General features: G+C 46.4%; 1 protein-coding gene across 1 annotated transcript in view; it reads right to left on the reverse strand.

Moving 5' to 3' along the window:
- RAB4A (RAB4A, member RAS oncogene family) overlaps positions 1-23,217 on the reverse strand; it is a 38,747-nt gene extending 15,530 nt beyond the window's left edge. Inside the window, exons 1-4 of the mRNA XM_075924731.2 lie at positions 22,956-23,217; positions 9,942-10,022; positions 5,363-5,477; positions 218-280 (exon numbers count right to left, since the gene is read on the reverse strand). Of these exons, the coding sequence (XP_075780846.1) occupies positions 218-280; positions 5,363-5,477; positions 9,942-10,022; positions 22,956-22,986 (290 nt within the window). The 5' untranslated portion in view covers positions 22,987-23,217. The remainder of the gene's footprint in view (positions 1-217; positions 281-5,362; positions 5,478-9,941; positions 10,023-22,955) is intronic.
- Positions 23,218-24,555: the final 1,338 nt, after the last annotated feature.

Raw genomic sequence — 24,555 nt, forward strand, 5'->3', positions numbered from 1 at the left:
TATATATTAGGAGCACATTCGCCTTATTTCAAAACCATTCCACATTAAATCATCCTGTGACTGACCAACAAACTAGGTCTTTCTCCTCCTGTCACTTCTATTGATAAGCCACCAGATATTGAATTTAAAGAAAAACATTTGAATAATTAACTGCATCTATTACCAAATGAATTATAAAATCCTAAAGAAGAAGCCAGAAATGATTAATTTTTATTACCTGGTAATGTCATAGACAAGCAAAGCACCTGCTGCACCTCTGTAGTAACTTCTTGTTACAGACCTGAAAGGGAATTTTAAATTACACAATTATGCTCCCAGAATGCTCTGTCATCTCACATCTGGGTTACCATGATGTGTTCTACACAGGGCTAATTTTCAAACAAATCAGACACTTAAGCTATTAATTAAGCACTTTCTTAAAGGAAGCCCTTTCCCTTGCGTTTTGGATCTGCACGGATTACCGAGTTATTTCCAACTAGATTGTGAACTGTTGGTTTGACCAATGGAGCCCCAAATTCTTTGGGATGTGGCTCCATGGAAGATTGCTCTACTGTAGGGCATTGCCTGTTTAAACTAGGAAACTGTTCATGCACCTCAGATTATCACAATTGCCCTGGAGTGGGACATTCTCAGGAGGCTTCAGCTTTAAAATTAATTTCTCTTACTTTTTGATCTGTCTTGTATGACCTTCAGTGGAGGAATTCCTAAGAGGCTCTTAGTGGCTATAATAATTTACACTGTCTGCAAGGAAATCCAGGTTCTGAATGCTGGCTCAAGCCTAACTTCCTCTGTTGCATACATACAAATAGCACTAACCCAGTTAGGACCCTACAGATCAAGCCCTATTGCTATGCAGGGAAGGCACAGCCCCATCAGACATTGGGGCTGCGTCTAGACTGGCAAGTTTTTCTGCAAAAGCAGCTGCTTTTGCGGAAAAACTTGCCAGCTGTCTGCACCGGCCACTTGAATTTCCGCAAGAACACTGACTTCCTACTGTCTGAAATCAGTGCTTCTTGCGGAAATGCTATGCTGCTCCCGTTCGGGCAAAAGCCCTCTTGCGCAAATGCTTTTGCGCAAGAGGGCCAGTGTAGACAATGCGGTATTGTTTGGCGCAAAAAAGCCCCGATGGCGAAAATGGTGATCGGGGCTTTCTTGTGCAAAACTGCGTCTAGATTGGTAAGGATGCTTTTCCGCAAAAAGTGCTTTTTTCTGCAAAAAGTCTAGACGTAGCCTGGGAGTCTGCCAAAAATATTTCACAATCCCATGGACCAACCTTCTTTGCCCTCTAGACCAAGAGTCAGCAACCTATGGCTCAGATCTAAATATGGCTCTCTAGGGAGCCTGATATGACTCTTTGGGAGCCCAACTCAGTCCCCCTTATTCCTCCTGGAGCAGGAAACCCATGCTGGTGCTACAAATTTATACTCCCCTCACAAGACTGGAGTGTCAGCCAGCTTCCTGAGGTGGGGGGACAGGGGAAGAAAGCCCCAAGGTTCTGCACTGGATCCAGCATGCAGGGAACAAGCAGAGCAAAAAAAGTCAGTCTCCGCTCTGCTCTTTTCCTTCCCTCCACATGTGGGAAACAAGCAGCCAAAATGGCTCCATGCACACCACCCTTTTTCGTCCCTTTTGGAAACACTTCCCTGGAGACTTCCCCTGCAAATCCTTCCTGGATGTTACACAGTGCCTGCCACACAGTGTGCAAACAAGTGCGCCCCTCCCCCTCCCCACCCCCCGGACAGACAGCCCCTGCCCCGGGCCAAAATCCCCCAGCATCCTGGCCAGGCACTCCCTGTCCTCAATCCTCCTTATCCTCAGCCCCCTGGCTGGACACCCCCTTCCTGATCCTGCTCCCTGCCCTCTGGCCAGACTTCATAACCCTCACCCTCTCCTACATACCACCTCCTCCTGCCCAGATCCTGCACTCCCATCCCTATCCCATTCACTGATAGCCCTGTCCCACACACTTAACTGTTCATTTTTGGCCCAACCCTGGAACCCCAGAAGAGTATATCTGGCCTGGGGCCTTGAGTGTCAATCCTCCCTGCCCCCACTATGAGGCTGGAGCACCAGGGGAGAGAGGTGTTGTTTCAGGTGGGAGTCACATCAGTGAGGGCAGGAGATTTTTCGAGGATTTTTTTGCTTCTCACTGTGTGGTCCACTATTGATTTTTCTATGGGTCAGTGGCCCTTGGCCCAAAAAAGGTTCCCCACCCTTGCCATAAATCAGGACAATGTTGAAACTGTTGGCCATAATATTTCACTTTAGAATGAAGCCTGGCCAACAAGCCCACAATAGCGACCCAGATCCCATCTGGCCACAGTGTCATAACACTCTTGCACACACCAACCCTGAGTCCATCATACACCTAAATTAGAGATGTAACAGTGTAGTTGCTTAACTGGTAAGTGAAAGCTTATAGGTTAATGTTATAGACTAAACGCATTTCCCTCTCCTCCCTCCCTGCACCAGTAAATTTTTTTAGCAGGCTAGTCAGAAGTCCAGCTCAGTCCTGGCTCATGCTGCAGCCTTGCATTTAAACTGTATTAGGAATGGGGCAGGCAGGCAGCCCAGCTCAGTTCTAACTCATGCCAGGTCCAGGAGCTCAGACCCTCCCTAAGCAGGGGCTGCTGCCACCCCGTGCTGCTGCCTCTATCCAAGGCAGCAGCATTGGGCAATAAGCAGCCAGTCCGTGAGGGGAGCTGGTTTTTAAACTGGTTCCCCTCGCAGGCCAGCTCCTGCCTGACAACCCACGCTGTTGCCCCTGATACAGTGGCTGCTGGCCCCACACCCGGGGACTATAGAATACAGGCAGTCCCTGAGTTACGTGGATCCGACTTATGTCGGATCCACAGTTACGAACGGGGTTTGCTGCCCGTCTCCCTGGTCTGCTGGAGACCAGCAGACCAGGGAGACGGGAAGCAAAGCCGGGGAGCACACGGGCAGCGGACAGCCCAGACGCGCTGCGGCTGTCCCGCTGCCGGCATGCTCCGCGGCTTTGCTCCTTGTCTCCCTGGTCTGCTGGTCTCCAGCAGACCAGGGAGACGGGCAGCAAACCCCGTTCGTAACTGTGGATCCGACATACGTAAGTCAGAACTGGCATCCAGATTCAGCCGCTGCTGAAACTGACCAGCGGCTGACTACAGGAAGCCCGAGGCAGAGTTGCTCTGCCCCGGGCTTCCTGGAATCAGCTGCTGATCAGTTTCAGCAGCAGCTGACTTGGGGACGCCTGGGGTTCTTAAGTTGAATCTGTATGTAAGAACTGGCGTCCAGATTCAGCCTGTTGAAACTGATCAGCGGCTGATTCCAGGAAGCCCGGGGCAGAGCAACTCTGCCTCGGGCTTCCTGTAGTCAGCCGCTGGTCAGTTTCAGCAGCAGCTGAATCTGGATGCCAGTTCCGACTTACGTACAGATTCAACTTAAGAACAAACCTACAGTCCCTATCTTGTACGTAACCCGGGGACTGCCTGTAGTCAACTTTAACCAATAAGAATTCATAAGGTTACTCAACTATTCAATTAACCTATATTTAACATCCCTAACCTGAACCTCCCCATATCTCCACATCCCCAGTCCCTTGCCATAACACTCCTGTACCTCCACACATCCCAACCTTGTGCCCTGAGTCCATCATACACTCAATCTCCTGCCCTCAGGCCTTTGTACACACTAACCCAGTCTTCTGCACCCCCACATCACCAGCCTCCTGACATAATATTGACAGAAGACAGCCTGAGTGCATGAACAAAGAAATGTGTGAAAAGATGCCGCTGCAGAAGTCCCATTAAATAAAGTCTATGAGTACAATGTTTAATTTATGCTATTAACGATTAGGTCAATTATCAATAATATTACATTGTATATTTTCTTTTGTTGACCACTTGTTCTGATTTTTGATGTAGTTTGGTGCTCTGGTTCGAAAAGGTTGCCGACCCCTGCTCTAGACAATCAAATTTGGTGGGTAGGGAAGTTCCCCAAAGTTGTATCATACACAGGCTAAAGCAGCCACATTTTGTGAGGGTGCTACAAAATCCGGGATTTGGGTGGTTGGACTTGGGCCTGCTTTATTCAGTGGAGATATTGGAGTCCAAGAATTCAATAATTCCAACTTGAAGTTACAAACCAGGGTCTGCTAACCAGAGTTCCACTAACCCTCCACACTACAATGCAAGTCCACTGATTCGGACATTAAAAAAAGTTGCAATATCACCAGATAAATAAAGTCATCCAGATGTAGCTCAGCTATAGTTTAGCCCTGAACAACTAAAAGAATTTCTAACTGGAGTTTTTATCAACCATTCTATTTAAAGAATACTGTAGTAGATGCAACTCATTGTTCAGTAGTTTTAGACAGAGGTTCATTCAAAAATTTGCATCAAAGCTTTCAGGACCTACATTTCCATTGGGATCCTGGAATATACTAGATCAGTGTTTCTCAACTAGTGGTACAAGTACCCTTAGGGGTACTCAAGAGAAGTCTGGGGGTACGTCAACACAACTAAAATTTGGAGAAAGCTGCATTTTTGTTTTAAGTTTTACAGTGCTTTATTATTTTTGTACTTTTTACACCCAAAAATGTCATTGCCTGCCTGTTAAGTTGTTTAAACAGATGTGTTGCAATGGTAGACAAAAAATGCTGTGTGTCTGAAAACTGTACGTAATGGCGGTACCTTTTTTTTTTTTAAAGGGGTACTTTATAAAAAAGGTTGAGAAACAGTGTACTAGATAATAAATAACTCTGATTTTTGCCCTAGACATGCTGATATAGGTACAATATATTGTAAAAGGCACGTTAGTGCTTTGGTTTTGACAAGTGAAGGGTATTACTTCGCTCTACTCACTTAAATGATTCAGTTTCTCTAGAAGTGTATTCTGCAGACTATGAACATATTTGACAACTGGACTAGAACTATTTTCATGACAGATTAAAGGAATACAAATTATTTTCTTGTACATTTTGATTGGCATAGTGTGGCTGGCATTTCCTTGTTCCAGTCAGAGGTTTTCTACACAAATCCGAGTACTCAAAATTTGATAGCATATTTGAATTTAGTTAGCACACTTACAATTGACCATGTGAGTGACGTTTCACAGCGTCACAAATCTGTATCAAAAACAAAAGGCCAGAACCTTAGATGATGCAAGTAAACATAATTCTACTGAAGGTAATGGAGCTATGCCAGTTTAAAAAAGTTGTGGATCTGGCTCAGTGGAACAGATCGAGTCATGACATAAGCAGATACAACTCCAAAAACTCAGGTATTAACTGTACCCATTTACATAAGGGCTGAATTTGGTCCATAATACCTACATCTCCAATTTAGTATTAAATATTCTGTAATAAAGTAAATTAAAAAAATACCTGAATCTCTCTTGTCCTGCTGTGTCCCATATCTGTAACTTTACATATTTACCCCCTACATTTATTATCTTTGAACCAAATTCCACTCCTATAGTATGATTTGAGTCATCTTTGACTAAAATAGAAAGAAAAAACAGATTTAGTATTTTGAGAACATTTCATGTTTATGATTAGATGCTTTTACTGAACTTGGAAACATTTCAATACATATTCATTCATTGTGAAGGCAAGAGCAGAGACAGCAAAAGTGCCATTAAAAATAGATGTCTACCATTTACTGCAAATACTAAATAAATCCCCTTCCATGAAGCATATGCTCTCTCTATAGGCTGGATCAAAACTCTTCAGATGTAGCCATGAAGTTACAAATTGATCAAAGGACCAGATGAATTACCTATAATCCAGCACATATTCAGTGTCAGCAACACATTTTCCCCTCAACATTTTTGAATGCACTGCTCAATTCAAAATACCACTGCAGGAAAGGTTCTTTTTTAAAAGAAAGCCACTTTGTAATACTGAATTCACTAGCAATTTTTTGAATAATTTTAATGTCTGTTTACTAAGGCTCTACATTTTAAAAACTGAGCAATTCACTGCAATAGTAGAACAGAAAGGACTCAGTCTTGTCCACAAATACGCAGGCTCTCTTTTGCCATAAAGTAAAAGCTTAAGCATAGGACCACGCCCCAGTGCATAATTATGGGTCCATATGAGTGCTGTATGGGTCACACAGGAAGTAAAACAGTTCATTAACTAGCCAAAATAAACAGTACATGATGCATACTTCTATGTTTCAGAATCTCAATTCTTTTGTTTAAACATCATAAGGCAGGGGAGGGGAACCTTTTTTGGATCGGAGGCTGCTGACCAACAGGAAAAAAAAAATTTTAAAAAAAAAAAACAGTCAGTGGCCACACACAAGGGAGAAGTTTAAAAAAAAAAACCACAAAAAAACACACAATCCACTTCACTGATGTGGCCCCCAACTGAGGAGTAGAAAGACACTTTCCACATTCCCTTTGCACACCAGAGCCTGGAGAGGCCTGGACTAGTAGATTTTGTGCGTGCCAGGCCGCAGAGGGACAGCAGAAGGGCTGGAGTGCCAGCACAAGCTCTTCAATGCTGGGGGAAGGGAAGCCCCAAGCCTTGTGGGCTGGATCCAGGCAAGCCAAGGGCCGGATGGTTCCCCACCCCTGTGATAAGGAATGCAAGACTCAAACCGATAAATGTAAGATAAACCAGTGAAACATTTGGCCCCACAACAAGCGTCAAAATATCTGCCAGCTACTTAACATGAAAGGTAGGGTTGTCTATCAGTCACAGCAAGAGACTAAATATTGAGACTTTCTAGGTGTCCTTGGGAAACTAAATTCTTTCTGCTTTGGCTGCCCATCTAGATAAATAGCAATAAAACCTTCTCATCTTTGTAAAATGCTTCGAGAGCATTATGCATTACCTTCCCTCATAGTGGCATAAGAGTGCCTTTATAGCTAAGGCTGACTCGACATCTGTGCAAAAAAAAAAAAAAAAAAGAAGAAGAAGAAGATTCCTCTGAATTCTGGTGTGCACGAGCAGGTAAGATTGGACACACAAATCTGGAGTAATTTTAGCCTAGAGTTCCAGAGATTTCACTCCCCAAAGAGTGATTTTTTTTTTTTTAAAGAAAAGTGGGTGTTTTTTTTTTTTTAAATGTCCTGAGCTAGAGATCAAACTTCTGTTTTTTCTGTATTGGAACATGTACACTGTAAATCATCAGAATTTCCATAGCTATCACCCATATGCTTTAAACTGGTCTCTTGTAAGTACTCTAAAAATTAATTAGATTACTCTAAAATCTGGTATGCTTCATGGGGACACACGATAGTGTTTGTGATCCAAATTTGGGGTCATTTGACCAAGAGGTTCCCACGTTATAGCACCCTAACAAAATGGTTACTTCTGCTGCCTTATACCCTTAAACAGAGATATTAGAAATGGATGAGTCACAGACCTCAATGCCTGTGAACTCACCATTCAATTAACATAATCATAACTCCCCACTTAATACAAAAGAGTTTTGAACTGAGAGGCTGGAAGTTGCTGCAATTTGAGGCTTGGGCCTGGCCTACACTATAGGTGGCTTATGTTGATTTAACTTTAATAAGCGTCTACACTAAAGTTTCATCCACCATTGTATCTGACCCACTTTGTCAGCTTCACTCCATCTCCGTGAAAGGCACAGAGAGTTAAAGCTCATGTCAGAGCAAAGTAGTGCCAAGCTAGACACTGCACTGCTTACACTGACACTGACTGCCTTTGCAAAAATATCCCACAACACCTACATAGACAGTAGGAAAGCTCCTGGTGAGCATATGCTTGCTGACACAACGAGCAAAGCGTAGACACACAAATGATGCAATTGCTGCAGAAGCTGTATGCCAGTGTAAATTAAATCTACTAATGTAGACATATCTTTGTTCTACAGTAGCAACTTGTACCACTATAACTATGTTGTTCAGGGATTGTATAAAAGGAAAACATCTATAAAATCAATACTCCTGAGCCAGCAGGGTTTTATGTACCTAATTCTAAGTGTAAACAACACTATGTTGATGAAAGCACTTCTCCTGTTGACATAGATAATCCACCCCCCACCCCTCTACATGTAGCTATGCCAGGGCTGGGCAAAACATGGCCTGGGGGTCATATCCAGCCTGCCAAGCCACTCTCTTGGGACCCTCATACAGCTGCTGCAGTTTAAAGCACTGTTCGTGCAGCTCTTTCCTACAGAAGGAGGGGGAGGCTTCATGTGATTTTCCCACTGAGAGCCCAATCCTCAACTCCTATTGGCTGGAAACAACCAGCCAATAGGAACTGAGAGATTGGCCTGGGGGATGCGGCAGTGCAAGACTCAGCTCCCAGATGGGGAAGAGAGCCACACGGAGGGAGAAGCCTGCAATTTAAAGTGATCTGGAGTTGCAGCAGTTAGGTAGCCCAGCCTGCCTGCAGACACTTAGGTAAGCTCCTCCCAGCCAGAGCCTGCCTCTGGCCCCCCACCCCTCCTGCACCCCAATTCCCTCCCCAGATCACCATCCAAGCCCTCTGCTCTGCCCCCCAGGTCACAACTCCCACCCAAGACCCTATTTCTCCCCCCCCCCACACACTTCTTTCCTGGCCCAGAATCCTCTCCTGCACCCATACTCCCTCCCTGATCCTACACTCCAATCTCCTAACCTAGATCACAACCTCCTCCTTTGCTCAAACTCCCTTTCAGACCTCACACCAGTCCCTTAACTCATGCACCCTTCTGCGCCCCAGCCTCCATCCTAGACCCTGCACCAACTCTACAGGGAAGTGCAGCCCTTCACCACTTTACAAAATCTTGGAGTGGCCCCTGACCAAAAATTATTGCCCACCCTGATCTATTCCAAGGGGAGAAGTCCTCCCGTTGGTGTAGGTAGTTTCTTCACTGCTGCAGCATTTTAAGACTAGACAAGACCTGACAATAAGGGAAGCAGTTTCATTTTGGAGGGGATCAAACTACTGGGGGAGAGGTGTTGAATGTGTGAAGGCTACAAAGGAACAGTGCAGGATTGGGGCTGCACTGAAGGGAGGGGAAATATGAAGATGGGATGGTAGGGGTGGTGAGAGATCCGGGGCTTAAGTGAGGAAGACATAACTCTCAGCCCCCTGAAATATGTAGGCTATTCTTTCTGAGGAGCTGGCTAAGTGTGAATGTATGTCAGGATCTAGATCCTCCTGAACCTTAATTAATGGAGATTACTTATCTCCTAGAATTGGAAGGGACTTTGAAAGGTCATTATGTCCAGTCCCCTGCCTTCACAGCAGGACCAAGTACCATCCCTGACAAATTTTTTTTTCCAAATGGCCTCCGCAAGGATTGAACTCATAACCTTGGGTTTAGCAGGCCAATGCTCAAACCACTGAGCTATCCCTCCCCCATGCCAAGAGCCACTGTGCATAATAAGACATTGCTTGAAGAGGATATGGACAATCTGTTCTTCCCTTTTGTTCTATAATACCGTTAAGTGGAATCCTGGGGGAAAACAGAGGCTGTAAAAGGAAGCAAAGAGCTCAGCAACTGGAGTTGGCAGAGTAAATATATGCATGTTAATGGGGCGTATGGCAGCATTGCTGGTTTTCAGAACTCAATATTCTGCACAGGAATGACATGCCAACAAGCAACTTTAACTCTGTATTAAAGCAATTTTTTGCCACTGAACATAAATGAGTGTATATCTGTCTATTGTATTAACAAGTGTTAGCGCAGTCCATTCTGGCATCAGAAACTTGGTAGCTTTACTTTGCTTAAATGCTCACTACTAGCATGCCCTAGTATGGCTTACTTGGACAGTGTGAACATGAATTACTGTGCATTAGAGCATAGATTATCTCCTGCTGTAGACTACAGCGCAGTTTTAGAACATGGTTCTGAACACAATTCTCAGACAAAACATTATCTGCACAGGTTAAAGAAATGTTGCTAGTAGGAAAAAGTAGGTGCCAGTGTGGACAGAGCTTTAAAACTACCATACGGTGAAACAGACATCACTATGACCAGATATAAATTACTTACATTTCTTCTCAATAAACTGATGAAGTAAACAGGACTTGCCCGTTCCAGCATTTCCAATAACTAAGAATTTAAACAGGAAATCTGAAGAATAATAAAAAAAAAGACAAATATGAACACTGAAAGAACCAACTATGAGACATTTACTACTGCTTTAGGATCCACTTTTTGTATTGTAAACAGAAAAAGTAATGGTAAGGAGAAAAGTCTTCAGTCAGCCAACAGCTGTTATTCTAAAGAGGAAGAATAGATAGGAAACTTAGAAAAACGGCCATAAACGTAAGGAAAAGAGTATCTATAAAGGAGTTAAAGCTAGAGCACTGTTTATGGAGCTACAAGGATAGATACGTTAAAAAGCAGAAGAGCTGGATTAAGAGGGCCGTTGCGAAGAAGGGCGGGGAGGCAGGGAGAAAACAAACCAACACCAAAGGTAGGTGGTCTTTTAGTATTCCACAAAGCTATGTTCTTGTTTTTCCGGAATCCTCATTTCTCTCAATGAGAGCCCTAACACTATTTTGAAAAGCTTCCAAGGGTTAGCCGAGTTAGTCTTTAAGGTGCTGCTAAACTATTCAATTTTTTAAAGTTTTTTCCAGTTACAGACTAACAAAACATGTAGATGGAATCATTAGATTTCTTGGGTATAACCCACTTCTTCAGATGTATGGAGTTATTAAAAGTCCAGTTCCAAAATAAATAGGGGATGGAGTCATTTTAAGTTGCTTGGACATTACAACACAGTTCTTACATGTGAGGACTTTTTTTAAAGTCAGAACGAAAGTCATATACTCAAAGATCTGGGAATTAGTTCTTATTAAATGCAGAAGTGATATTACTTAGAATTAGTAACATTTTCACACCCCATAGCACAAGAGAGGATTTATTTTAAACAAATGAAAACTGATCAGCTTCACTAGTTCTTACATCCAGAGAACACAGAAAAAGCCAATTTTAAGACAGTCAAGAGAAAATGAAGCATTGTGATTTGTAACTAACAAGAAATTCACTAGCATGCTGGACTAAATGTATATTCAATTCCAGATGTACTGTTTCACAAAATGATTGTTAGAGTCCAGAAAACACTGTGGCATAAACAGCACAAATAAAACGGCTGAATTCAAGTAAGATGCATTTAACCAAATATATAAGTCAATTTGTAGGGAATAAATAAGTTTCTAGTATAATAACGTCACCTACAATGATAAATTAAGAAAAACTCAGTTCTTAAAAACAGTACAGTAATCTTCTGATAATCCGGCACCTTTAGGACCCAGAGAGTGACAGATTATCAGATAGTCCCCCCTTCCAATAGTCCAGCTCTGCTCCAGGCGTTCCCGATTCAGCTGCTGCTGGTCAGTTTCAGCAACAGCTGACTTGGGGACGCCTGGGGCAGAGCAGCCGGGGTGCAGCCAGGTTGGTCCGGTAGCGCCGCCCTTCGGCACTGCGAGACCAACCCGGCAGCACCCCAGCTGCTCTGTCCCAGGCGTCCCCAAGAGCAGCTGGGGTGCTGCCGGGTTGGTCTCGCAGTGCCGAAGGGCGGCGCTACCGGACCACCCGGCAGCACCCCAGCTTCTCTGCCCCAGGTGTCCCCAAGTCAGCTGCTGCCAAAACTGATCAGCAGCTGACTCCAAGAAGCCCAGGGCAGAGCAGCTCTGCCCCGGGCTTCCTGAAGTCAGCCACTGATCAGTTTCAGCAGCATCTGACTTGGGGACGCCTGGGACAGGACAGCCGGGGTGCTGCCGGGTTGGTCCCGCAGTCCCGAGGGGCAGCACTACGGGACCAACCCGCAGCACCCCCAGCTTTCCCGATTCAGCTGCTGGTCAGTTTCAGCAGCGGCTGAGTCGGGGAAGCCGGAGCAGAGCAGCTCCAACTGTCTGGCAGCCAGAGCACTTCCAGGTTCCTGATGGTGCCGGACCATCAGGAGTGCCGGAGCATTGGATGCCAGACCAAAGGAGTTTTACTGTACTAGGAAACCGTTATGCTCTTCTTTATATAGGAGATAAGGAATCACCCCCTACAACGGAGGAGGAGAAGCCTCGTACACCCAAGGCTGGGAGATCTGCTCCCACCACTACATTAAGAAACATAGGGTAGTGGTGGTCAGAGACTCTCTTCTGAGGGGGACGGAGGCACCCATCTGTCCTCCTGACATTTCATCTCGGGACGTATGATGTCTGCCCGTATCAGAGATGTTACGGAGGCATTGTCGAGGATTATCCGGCCCTCTGACTACTACCCCATGCTACTCATCCATGTGGGCACAAATAATACTGCGAGGTGTGACCCTGAGCAGATCAAGAGTGACTACAGGGCTCTGGGAGTACGGGTGAAGGAGTCTGGAGCGCAGGTGGTATTCTCTTCAATCCTTCCTGTTGAAGGTAGAGGCCCGGGCAGAGACAGGTGCATCCTGGAGGTGAATGCCTGAGTGAGAGAATGGTGTCACCAGGAGGGCTTTGGCTTCCTCGACCATGGGATGCTATTCCAGGAAGGACTGCTGGGCAGAGATTGCATTCACCTTTCAAGGAGGGGGAAGACCCCATTTGGACACAGACTGGCTAACCTAGTGAGGAGGGCTTTAAACTAGGTTCGATAGGGACAGGAGAGCAAAGCCCACAGGAAAGTGGAGAACTTGGAGACCTGGGAGATGGGACGGAAATTGGAGGGAGCGTGGACTATAATAGCAGAGAGAAAGAGGGTCAGAGCAAAACTTGGAGGCAAGGTCAAATCAGTATTTTAGATGCCTATATACAAGTGAGAAGTATGGGTAATAAGCAGGAAAAACTGGAAGTGCTAATAAGTACAATTATGACATTGTTGGCATCACAGAAACTTGGTGGGATAATACACACGATTGGAAAGTTTGCATGGAAGGGTACAGCTTGCTCCGGAAGGATATACAGGGAAAAAAGGGAGGAGGTGTTGCTTTATATATTAAAAATGAACACTTGGAGTGAGGTGGAGATGGACATAGGAGACGGAAGTGTTGAGAGTCTCTGGGTTAGGCTAAAAGGGGTTAAAAACAAGGGTGATGTCATGCTAGGAGTCTACTACAGGCCACCAACCCAGGTGGAAGAAGTGGATGAGGCTTTTTTTTTTTTTTTTTTTAAACAACTAACAAAATCCTTCAAAGCCCAAGATTTGGTGGTGATGGGGCACTTCAATTATCCGGATATATGTTGGGAAACTAACACAGCGGGGCACAGACTATCCAATAAGTTTTTGGACTGCATTGGAGACAACTTTTTATTTCAGAAGGTTGAAAAAGCTACCGGGGGAAGCTGTTTTAGATTTGATCCTAACAAATAGGAAGGAACTGGTTGAGAATTTGAAAGTGGAAGGCAGCTTGGGTGAAAGTGATCATGAAACCATAGAGTTCATAATTCTAAGAAACAGTAGAAGGGAGAACAGCAAAATAGAGACAATGGATTTCAGGAAGGTGGATTTTGGTAAGCTCAGAGAGCTAATAGGTAAGGTCCAATGGGAATCAAGACTGAGGGGAAAAAAAACTGAGGGGAGTTGGCAGTTTTTCAAAGGGACATTGTTAAGGGCCCAAAAGGAAGCTATTCCACTGCGTCAGAAAGATGGAAAATACGGCAAAAGACCGCCTTGGCTTAACCATGAGATCTTGCATGATCTAAAAATAAAAAAGGAGTCATATAAAAAATGGAAAGTAGGACAAATTACAAAGGATAAATTTAGGCGAACAGCACAGGAATGCAGGGGCAAGATTAGAAAGGCAAAAGCACAAAATAAGCTCAAACTAGCCACGGAAATAAAGGGAAACAAGACGACTTTCTATAAATACATTAGAAGCAAGAGGAAGACCAAGGACAGGGTAGGCCCACTGGTAAGTGAGAAAGGAGAAATAGTAATAGGAATCTTGGAAATGGCAGAGATGCTTAATGACTTTTGTTTCAGTCTTCTCCGAGAAGTCTGAAGGAATGCCTAACAGTGAATGCTAATGGGAAGGGGGTAGGTTTAGAAGATAAAAATAAAAAAAGAACAAGTTAAAAATCACCTAGAAAAGTTAGATGCCTGCAAGTCACCAGGGCCTGATGAAATGCATCTTAGAATACTCAAGGAGCTGATAGAGGAGGTATCTGAGCCTCTAGCTATCATCTTTGGAAAATCATAGGAGACAGGAGAGATTCCAGAAGACTGGAAAAGGGCAAATATAGTGTCCATTTATAAAAAGGGAAATAAGAACAACCCAGAAAAGTTAGTTTAACTTCTGTGCCAGGGAAGATAATGGACCAAGTAATTAAGGGTATCATCTGAAACACTTGGAAGGTGGCAAGGTGATAGGGAACAGCCAGCATGGATTTGTAAAGAACAAATCATGTCACACCAATCTAATAGCTTTCTTTGATAGAATAACTAGTCTTGTGGATAAGGGAGAAGCAGTGGATGTGGTATACCTAGTCTTTAGTAAGGCATTTGATACGGTCTCGCATGATAAATAAACTAGGCACATACAACTTAGACGGGGCTACTAAAAGGTGGGTGCATAACTGGCTGGATAACCGTACTCAGAGAGTAGTTAACTGTTCACAATCCTGCTGGAAAGGTATAGGAAGTGGGGTTCCGCAGAGATCCGTTTTGGGACCGGCTCTGTTCAATATCTTCCTCAACGATTTAGATATTGGCATAGAAAGTACGATTATTAAGTTTGCAGACGATACCAAGCTGGGAGGGGTTGCGACTGCTCTGGAGAATAGGGTCATAATTCAAAATGATCTGGACAAATTGGAGAAATGGTCTGAGGTAAACAGGATGAAGTTTAATAAAGACAAATGCAAAGTGCTCCACTTAGTGAGGAACAATCAGTTTCACACATACAGAATGGGAAGCGACTGTCTAGGAAGGAGTATGGAAGACAGGGATCTAGGGGTTATAGTGGAATACAAGCTGAATATGAGTCAGCAGTGTGATGCTGTTGCAAAAAAAGCAAATATGATTTTAGGATGCATTAACAGGTGTATTGTGAGAAAGACATGAGAAGGCATTCTTCCGCTCTACTCTGCACTGGTTAGGCCTCAGTTGGAGTATTGTCTCCAGTTCTGGGCACCACATTTCAAGAAAGATGTGGAGAAATTGGAGAGGGTCCAGAGAAGAGCAACAAGAATGATTAAAGGTCTAGAGAAGGAAGGCTGAAAGAACTGGGTTTGTTTAGTTTAGAAAAGAGAAGATTGAGGGGAGACATGATAGCAGTTTTCAAGTATCTAAAAGGGTGTCATAAGGAGGAGGGAGAAAACTTGTTCATCTTGGCCTCTGAAGATAGAACAAGAAGCAATGGGATTAAACTGCATCAAGGGAGATTTAAGTTGGACATTACGAAAAAGTTCCTAACTGTCAGGGTAGTCAAACACTGTAATAAATTGCTCAGGGAGGTTGTGGAAACTCTCTCCGGAAATATTTAAGAGTAGGTTAGATAAATGTCTATTAGGGATGGTCTAGCCGGTATTTGGTCCTGCCATGAGGGCAGGGGACTGGACTCGATGACCTCTCAAGGTCCCTTCTAGTCCTAGTATTCTATGATTTCAATCATGTTTTTTAAACATTACTAGGGACTAGAGATGTTAAAGAGTGTTTGTATAAATGTGTATCTGATGAAAAATTTCAGCAGATACATGTTTACTCACTGTGGGAGGGCGGAAGAGGTGGTGTCGGTGCTTGCAGGGAGCCAACTTTTAAGCCAGCTCCTGCCTCCCTGCACTGCTGCCTCTGTGAGATGTATGGGAGATGCACAGCAGCTGCTGTCTGCAGGGAGCTTGGAGCCCCACCCACACAGAGGGGCTGCTACCCATTGCAGACAGAGGCTGCTTCGCAGGGTGTGTGTGTGGAGGGGAGGGGCAGAGAAACCCACCACAGAGCCAGTGCTGGGGAGGAAACCCAGCTTTTAAGCCAGCTCTTCCCCCGCCCCCAGCACAGTTGCAGTGGGGGGGGGAGGGGAAGGGATGCGAGTAGTCAACAAGATTAACCAATAAACATAGGCTTATCGATTAATCATCTAGTCGACTACTCATTGACATCCCTAATTTCAAGTTCATCTGGATATGTTACCGACACATGAATCATTAAGGTTACTAGAACTACTCTGACTGTGAGACGAACTAACACCATCTCCTTAGCAAAACAGCTACCTTCCTTTTTTCAAAATGCTATCAGCAGCAAAGTTAGCTGGAAGAGAACATCCCAATATAATTAATTTGCTGTTGTTAGAGTCCAAGAACCAATCTGAAAAATGTAGGATTACTTCTACACTGCAATGTTGTGTTGAAAAGCTATGCCTGTCAGATGTGGGGGGTGTAGTGGGGCAGGGTTCATGTACACAGGCCATTTGGCTGGCAGAGAGATGTCACTATGACAAAAATAACTCCTTCGCTAGTTACCTTATGTCATTCTGAGAATTGGATTAGCTATACCTACAAGACTTCCTTTTGCTGGTATGAGTCTCCACTAAGGGAATCCAAAATAGCTTTACCAGCACATCTGTTTTGGTAAGTATTTGTAATGGAGACCGGTCCTGAATGTTTCCAGATATCATGGGACATCGTGGTTAAATTAGCATGGGTACTCTGTAGAGCAGAAGTGGGCAAAAGGGCCTGTGTGGGCCGAATTCGGCCCACCACGGGAACTGATCCAGCCCGTGGAGGTCCTGCTGCTCTCCCCTGCCCCCAGGCCAATCAGGGCCTAGGGATGGGGAAGCATGGGGTGCTTAGAATCAACATTGACGGTTGACTAAGCGCCACAAACCGGAGGGCAGGGAGTGAGAGACTTTGCGCTCCCCTTGTGCCCAGGCCAATCAGGGCCAAAGGGCAGGGGAAAGTGTGTGATATCTCCTCCTGCCCTGCCCCTTGCAGGACAGGGGTAGGATGGGAGGAGACTTTGCATGCTCCCCTTCCTGTAAGCCCTGCTGGCCTGGGGGAGCATGTAAAGTCTCCTCCCACCCTGCAAGGGGCTCAGCACTCAGTCAACTGCCAGCTGCTGCTTAAGTCCAACGCTCCCTTGCAGGGCAGAGGTGGACTTTGCATGCTCCCCCTGCTCCCAGGCCCTGCTTGATGTGAAGGTAGGGGGCAGCAAGCAAAATCTCCTCCCACCACCAGGGACACAGGCACCGGGCAGGGGCAAAGACTTCACATGCTCCTCCATCCCCAGACCAATCCCCAGTCTGTGGATGGGGAATCATGGAAGCATCCTGACTCTGCCCCCTTCCACGGCATGCGTGGGCCACTTCAAAAATTCTGGAAGCGGCCCACAGTAAAAAATTGCCCACCCCTATTGTAAAGGCTAGGACAGTCTTTTCTTATGCTGTATAGAACACTTGCTATATTACAGAAGTGCTCAAATATAATATTGGTGACATTAGTTTAACATTTCAAAGGTTCAGAAGCACAATTGTTCCAGCTATGATGATGCAACATGAACCTTACTGAATATACAGAAACAAAAAATGTTATTTCTCCTGTACTTTTAACCTGCAAAACACAATCAGGGGTGTGTGTTTTGAAATATAGGCACTTTCCATGGACCTGGCTCTTTGCAATAGTGAATCCAGTAGAAGTATACATGGGGCGGCCTCCCACATACTTCTGAGTTATGACCAAAATGCAGCATAAGGAAGAAGATTTCACCCGAAGCAGGATCAAACTGAGGCCTTGCATACACCATGGTAAGCTAGATTTCAGAGTCTGCAAAATGGCACTTTTCTGTGGTACTGGTGAAACAATCCTGCAGTAGCTTCATTTAAAATTGAAAACTGAATTTAATAAGAAAACAGTCAGTACAGTAAGCTTTGTGCTGTTTTAATAGTGAAATCACATTATATGCTATTCCCCATATTTTCATTTTTCTGCATCATAGATCTTTGCACAACCTGCAATTCAAAAGGTAATGAGAATCTGAAGGTTCTGATTGCTAGATAGGAAACAAAACTTTTGAAACTTCAAAGCATAGGAACTAGTTTGGAATCAGTAGACAGACAAGTTAGCTGGCCATCTGTTTAAATATATCATTGGTGATGGTTTTAGTTGTTGTATGCAGTGTTAAGTCGAGAGGTATCAGTACAAGGATATGAGACAAGGAGCTTGCAGTAAGACCCATTTCAATTGACAAGACAAGTTTTCAAACAAAAAAAAGTTGTGTGGGTCTCAACAGTTTGTCTCTTTCCAACAGTAGTTGGACCAATAAGAGATATTACCTCACCCACCTTACTTCTCAAAAATGGTACAGTAACTCCTCATTTAACATGGTAGATACATTTCAGAAAATGATCGTGCTAAGTGAAAACGTGTTATGCAGGGTCAATTTTCCCATTGAAAATAACAGAAAAGGTGGGGGTTGTGTTTCAAGTGCACATGAGCTAGCAGCTCCAGCCTGCACTTGTTAGGACATAAGGTTGGGGGAGAAAGGGGACTGGGTTATAGCAAGGAGGGGATGTGTTTGGCTCTGGAGAAGGAAAGGGAAGGAGGCTTGCAACCGGCAGCTGGGTTTCCCCAGATGGCCCGTTACCAGCAGCTGCATGGGGCTTCCTCTGCCTCCTTACAAAGCAGCGGAGGTTTGCCACTCGCGGATCCCCTCTGGACAGATGCCTTGCGTCCGGCCAGAGGGGGTCACCAGGGAACGGTGTTGCGAGTGGCAAACCTCCACAGCTCTGCAGGGCGGCAGGGGAAGCCTTGAGCAGCTGCTGGCCACCAGCCGGTCCTAGAGGAAATAGCATTATTGCAGGGATGGTGTCATGTTGTTTAAAAATGTTACTTAAAAAAAATCGTGCTATCATGAAAACATGCTAAGCGGGCATGTGTTAAGTGAGGAATTACTGTATTTCAGACTATTAGAAAGACATCTACATGCTCAGAAAAACATTTTAAGTTCCTTTCTCTTTTTTTTTTTAAAATAAGGAAAACCTATATCCCAGGGGATCACAAACTGTGTGATATCATGACCCCCTAAAATGCTAGATGAATGTGTGTCACCTTCCCCACCCTCACTGCCCTGGGTTACTTCCTCCCCCCTTCTCACCAGACTCCTTGCCCTCCTGGGGTTCCTTCACAGCGTTTGTGGTCCTCAACGCACTTCCCCCATGCAGGCTCCTCCCTCCCCCCCATCTTTTTCTCCTCGGTGCCCCTTTTCTGCTCCATGTCCCTTTGGTTCCTCCTCTCCTCTCCCATATCTCCTCTGCCTCCTCCTCTGACCCCCACATGCTCTTATTTACCTCTGGGTCCTCTGCCCCAACCCAATCCCCCAGCCCAATGCCTGAGTGACCCCGCCCTATCCCAGCCGGGTAAGCGTTCAGTCGCCCAGCAACCGTGCCCCAGCCTGCTCCTCGCACGTCCGCTCCTGTGCCGGCCTCTGCCTCACTCTCCCGCTGTCTAGCTTCTTGCTGCAGGTGAGCTGTGCTCCTGGAGTCCCGTGGCCCCAGCCACGGTGCATGGCTTGCCAGCGGCTACCTTCCGCCGCCCCGCCACTCTTTGCAGCCCGGGAGAGAGGGGTTGCAAGTAAAAAACTGAATCTAGCTGCAACCCCCCCCCCCCAAGATGCTCGTGACCGCCCTGGGGTTGCAACCCACAGTTTGAAAAACGCTGCTATATCCTATAGACTAATTTGTGACAAGTGGAGAGTTCCAAAGTAAGTACCACAGCCACAAAAATTCATAAGACACCAAAACAAATACCATGTGTTTTATTGGCTGCCAAAAGTACCTGTGAAAGCTAATGCTCTCAATTCCATTTCTAGTCAATTATTTCTTTTATATTATACCAGTCTAGAAAGTCTATTACATGCTTGCAAGAAGCATTCCATTGCAAATAATTTCTCTCAGCCTAGCTAGAATTAGTGTACTTTGCACAGAAGACTTAAGACACGGCCATGCTTAGTTTGTAAACTAGTAACTGACTGAGAGAGACGGGCATCAATATACGTAAACAAGATACCAAAAGCAAGTATTAGCTGTGAATGCCCTGATCGGAATTCCTAAATGAAACTGTTCAAATGACACCATACTGATTTTCATATGGGATGAAAGATATTTTCCAGTTACAGACTAACTTGGCTACTCCCTGAAGCTTTTCCTAGAGTGCTGTCTTAGTGTGACATTAAGTTTGCTAAATAGGTAACCACATAACTGCTGAGATTTTCATCAGTTACATGGTCCCACATTGTAGTGAAGCCTCCCTTGGAGTGGGGCTCATCAGCCTCTGCTGGCCCTGCAGCAGCAAAGCTACTTCCCCAGAAGTTAGTTGTATAACCATGACAATTAACCAATGAGCATCAGCTTAACGGATAAATGGTTAACCAGTTACACTCTAATACCACTATTACCCAGTAGTGGTTAACCAGAGCTCTGGCTGGGCTGGAGCAGCCTTCTGTCCACAGCAGGCTTGGGCTGGAGCAGACATTTGCTTGCGTCCTGACGCCTGCTCCAGCCCAGCCAAGCTCCTCACCTGCAGGATGCCAGTTAACTGGTTAACTTTTTAAACAGGATTTAGTATCCCTAATTCAGATATTTGTCCTGTAAGTTGAGGATCCCCTCCTTACATCATTGTAAGGGTAACTACAAATACATCCATGAACTGTGCTCTCACCTCTCTAGGATGGGAGAAGAGCCCTACCACCCTCAGTTGTAGTGTGGAGTGGGGACCATGTGGTAGCAATTGGTAACGATTAGCTTAACTGGGCCTCTCTAACATATACTTAGGTAGCCAAGCTATCACTTTTACCTTGTCCTTTTTCTCCATTCCCTCCTATGGTTTGCTAGACTTGCATACATTATCTTTGATTTTAAGCTTTTTGGAGATAGGCTCCATACAAACTTGAACTATAAACACGTGCTCTAGCACAAGACTATGATAGAGTGGGCAATAATATTTTTTTGGGGGGGGGGGCCACGCCAAGGTTTTGGAAAGTGGTCAAGGGCCACACTTTTCTGTAGAGCAGCTGCGGGGTCTAGAATGAAGGTTGGGTGTGGAAGGGTATATAGGGTAAGGGACTTGGGTGCAGGAGATGGAGTGATTTCTGAGAGGGAGTTTGGGCAAAGGAGGGGGTTGTGACCTCAGTCAGGGGGGTTGGGTGTAGGGTAAGGGAGGGAGTATGGGTGCAAGAGAGGATTCTGGCCTGGGAGAGGGAACTAGGAGGGGGTGTAAAGTCTGGGAGAGAATTGTGACCCGAGAGAAGGGGAAAAGGGGTTCAGATTGAGGAGGGTTTGGGTGGTGACTTGGGGTAGGGGAGTGGGGTTCAGGGTCTGTGAGAATGTCTGGGTGCAGAAGAGGAGTCCGGCCTGGGGAAGGTGTGTGTGTGTGTGTGTGGGGGGGGTACAGGTTCTTGGAGGGAATTGTGACCTGGGGCGTGGGGGGGGGGGGGGGAGAGGAGAAGAAAGCAGATGGTTTGGATACCACCTGGGGGAGAGAGTTGGGGTGCAGGAGGGACTGGGGTGCTAGAGGCAGGCTCTGGCTGAGAGGCATTTACTTAAGTGTCTCCCATCCAGCAGCCTTGCAGCATCTTCAAGGTAGGCTGGGCTTCTACCTGCTGCAGCCCCAGATCACTTTAAACTGCAGGCTGTTCCCTCCACCTCAGCTTCCTGAGCAGGGAAGAGGCATGCACTGCACCCATCCCCCAGGCCAATCTCTGGGGGTCTCCAGCCAACAAGAACTGAGGATTGGGCTGTCGATGGGGAGATCACATGAAGTCTCTCCCTCCCTCCGTAGCAAAGAGATGCATAGACTGTGCTTTAAACCATAGCTGCTGTATAACTGAGGGTCCCAGCAGGCTGGCTTGGTGGGCGGGATCTGGCCCCTGAGCCTAATTTTTCCCAGCCCTGCTCTAATACTAATTAAAACCTCTGAGCATTGCCATCAAATTATACATCAACTCCTGCTAAGCCAATGAAATGCCAATATTCCTTCTGAAGCCATTTAAAATACAAAGAAACGGAAGTTTCTTCTTAAGATTCATGGCTTGAACTTCCCCAAGCCAAATAGCTCATCAACTCTCAACAGCGATATCAGTATTAAACAAAAAGCGACAAGGAGTCCTGTGGCACCTTATAGACTAACAGATGTGTCGGAGCATAAGATTTCATGGCCAAAGACCCACTTCATCAAATGCATGTATTAAACAAGGCGTTCTAAGTTTAGGCGGCCTGCACTGAGCATCAAAGGGAAGGACCAGGCAAAATCCGGGAAGCTGAAGACGCAGATGATGCAAAAACACCTGAAGTACAAACGTAAGAGTCTGGCGAAGGGCAGAGGCCTGCTGCAGTTGATGACCTGAGGGGATCTGCCAGACTAGGCCAGGCTTAGAATCACAGGGCGGGAAGAGAGCTCAGGAGGTCATCAAGTCCAGCCCTCTAACCAAAGCAGGACCAATCCCAACTAAATCAACCCAGCCAGGGCTTTGTCCAGCTGAGACTTGAAACACCTCTAGGGATGCAGATTCTATCACCTCCCTAGGTAACCCATTCCTGTGCGTCACCGGCCTCCTAGTGAAATAGTTTTTCCTAATGTCCAACCTAGACCTACCCCACTGTAACTTGAGGCCATTGCTCCTTGTTCTGCCCTGTCTCCCTACTGTGAACAGCCTCTCTCCACCCTCTCTGGAACCTCCCTTGAGGAAGTTGAAGGCTGCTATCAAATCCCCCCTCACTTCTCTTCTGCAGACTAAACAAACCCAAATCCCTCAGCCGCCCCTCGTAGGTCATGTGCTCCAGCCCCCTCATCATTTTGGTTGCCCTGCGCTGGACCCTCTCCACTGCGTCCACACCCTTTCTATGGGGGGGGGGGCGAACTAGACACACGACTCCAGGTGGGGGCAGCGCTGGGCAAGGCACAAGGCTGCGGGTCTCACCCCAGCGATGAGCGCGCAGCTCAGCAGCCCGCCGGCGAAGAGGCAGCTCCTGCCCGCACAGGCGGGCCCGGGGAGTCGATGCCTCTTGAGCCACACTCGCCTCCACAGAGTCCCCCGAGCGCCGCTCGCCCCGCCCGCCCCGCCCGGCCCCCGCGCGCAGAGCCGCGGCCCGGCCCCTACCGTAGGTCTCGGACATGGCTGTCTGCGACATTTTGCGAGCCGCGGCCTCCTCCTCCTCCTCCCACGCCTGCGGCTGGAGCGTGGCGGGGGCGCCTCAGGACGCCTGGTACGAGGGGCGGGGGGCGACTCCCAGCAGCGGCCGCCGCTACAAACCCTCCCCCCCCCCAGACCCGAGAAGGCGCCGCAGCGGTAACTGGCTTGGAACGGCCACGCACTTGGCCCTTCTACGCACGCGCGCGCAGCTCTTCCCCCTCTCTCCCCCCAACCTCCCGGGGCGTGGTCTCTCCTTCGCACATGCGCGTCGTCAGCTCTTCCACCCCCGCGCACTCCTCACCCCCGCCCCCAACGGCTCTGCCCAAAACAAAGCGCACGTGCGCGGCTTTAGAACGAGCCGCGGAGCTCGTTGGGAGGAGTCGCGGGACCAGCTGGCTACGTGACGGGGGCGTGGCTAGCCGCGCATGGGGACGCAGGGTGGGGCTGCTGCAGGGCCAATCGCTCTGCGCGAGGCACGTGAGGCGGGTGGGCGGTGTCACCGCATCAAGCCTGGGCGCCTCCCATAGCCTCGTGTGCTGGCCAGGGCACGTGGCTCCTGGGCGCTGAGGTGTGGGCATTGTGGCTCCTTGTGTCTTGCTCTAGCTTTTGCTTCTCCTTCTCCCTTTTGCTCAGCCTAAGGCCGGGCTGCCTAGGGGACCTCTGGGCTGCCAGCAGTGCCCCCCAAATCATATTTGATTCTAGGGGATGCAGCCCACCCTTGGGTGCTTCTTGCTGCCTGTGCTGGGTCCTGTCACACACTCTTTTAAATGATTTTCTTGGCTGCTGTCTGAAAGAGCAGATGACCTCAAAGGACTTTCCTGTCTCTGAGGGGGAAGGATTTATATGCAAGGCACACTAAGGGGATGAGTTTTGGAAATGGTTAGATTTAGGAGATCCTGAAGATCCTTGATAATTAGTCTCCAACCCATCCTTTTTCTGCCCCCCCCCCCCCCATTGTGCAAAATTTCAGAGGGGTAGCCAAGTTAGTCTGTAACTGGAAAAACTTAAAAAAAACAAGGGATAGTCTTGCAGCACATTAGAAACTAACAAAAAATGTAGATGGTAACATGAGCTTTTGTGGGCACAACCCACTTCTTCAGATGAATGGAGTTCAAGAGGTCCACAAAGTGTGTAGGAGCATCCTGCAAATTTGTACCTCAAACTAGTGCTTGGATGAATGGCTAAAATCCCATACGAAAGGCTGGTGACATCTGATCAAAAGATCAAATTATGGCATAATCTAGTTCATAACATTTGATTAGTAAAAATCATTCTGCTTGTTTACAAACTGATTTAATATACAGCAAAAATGTTGGAAGGGATATTAAATCTTGTGCTTCAAGAACTAAGTCATTCCCTATTAGAGATCACAATGGCTGTGTCTAGACTGCATCCCTTTTCCATAAAAGGGATGCAAATTAGACACATCGCAATTGCAATCCCCCCTTATTCCTTATTTAAGGGATCTTTCGGAAAAGGCTTTATTTTCCGAAAGATCCGTGTCTAGACTGGTGCTTTTTTCCGGCAAAGCTCTGAGCCAGAAAAAAGCGGCAGCCATGTTTATGCA

Source organism: Pelodiscus sinensis, chromosome 3 (assembly GCF_052426305.1).
Source record: "Pelodiscus sinensis isolate ZL-2025 chromosome 3, ASM5242630v1, whole genome shotgun sequence".
Classification (NCBI taxonomy): Eukaryota; Metazoa; Chordata; order Testudines; family Trionychidae; genus Pelodiscus; species Pelodiscus sinensis.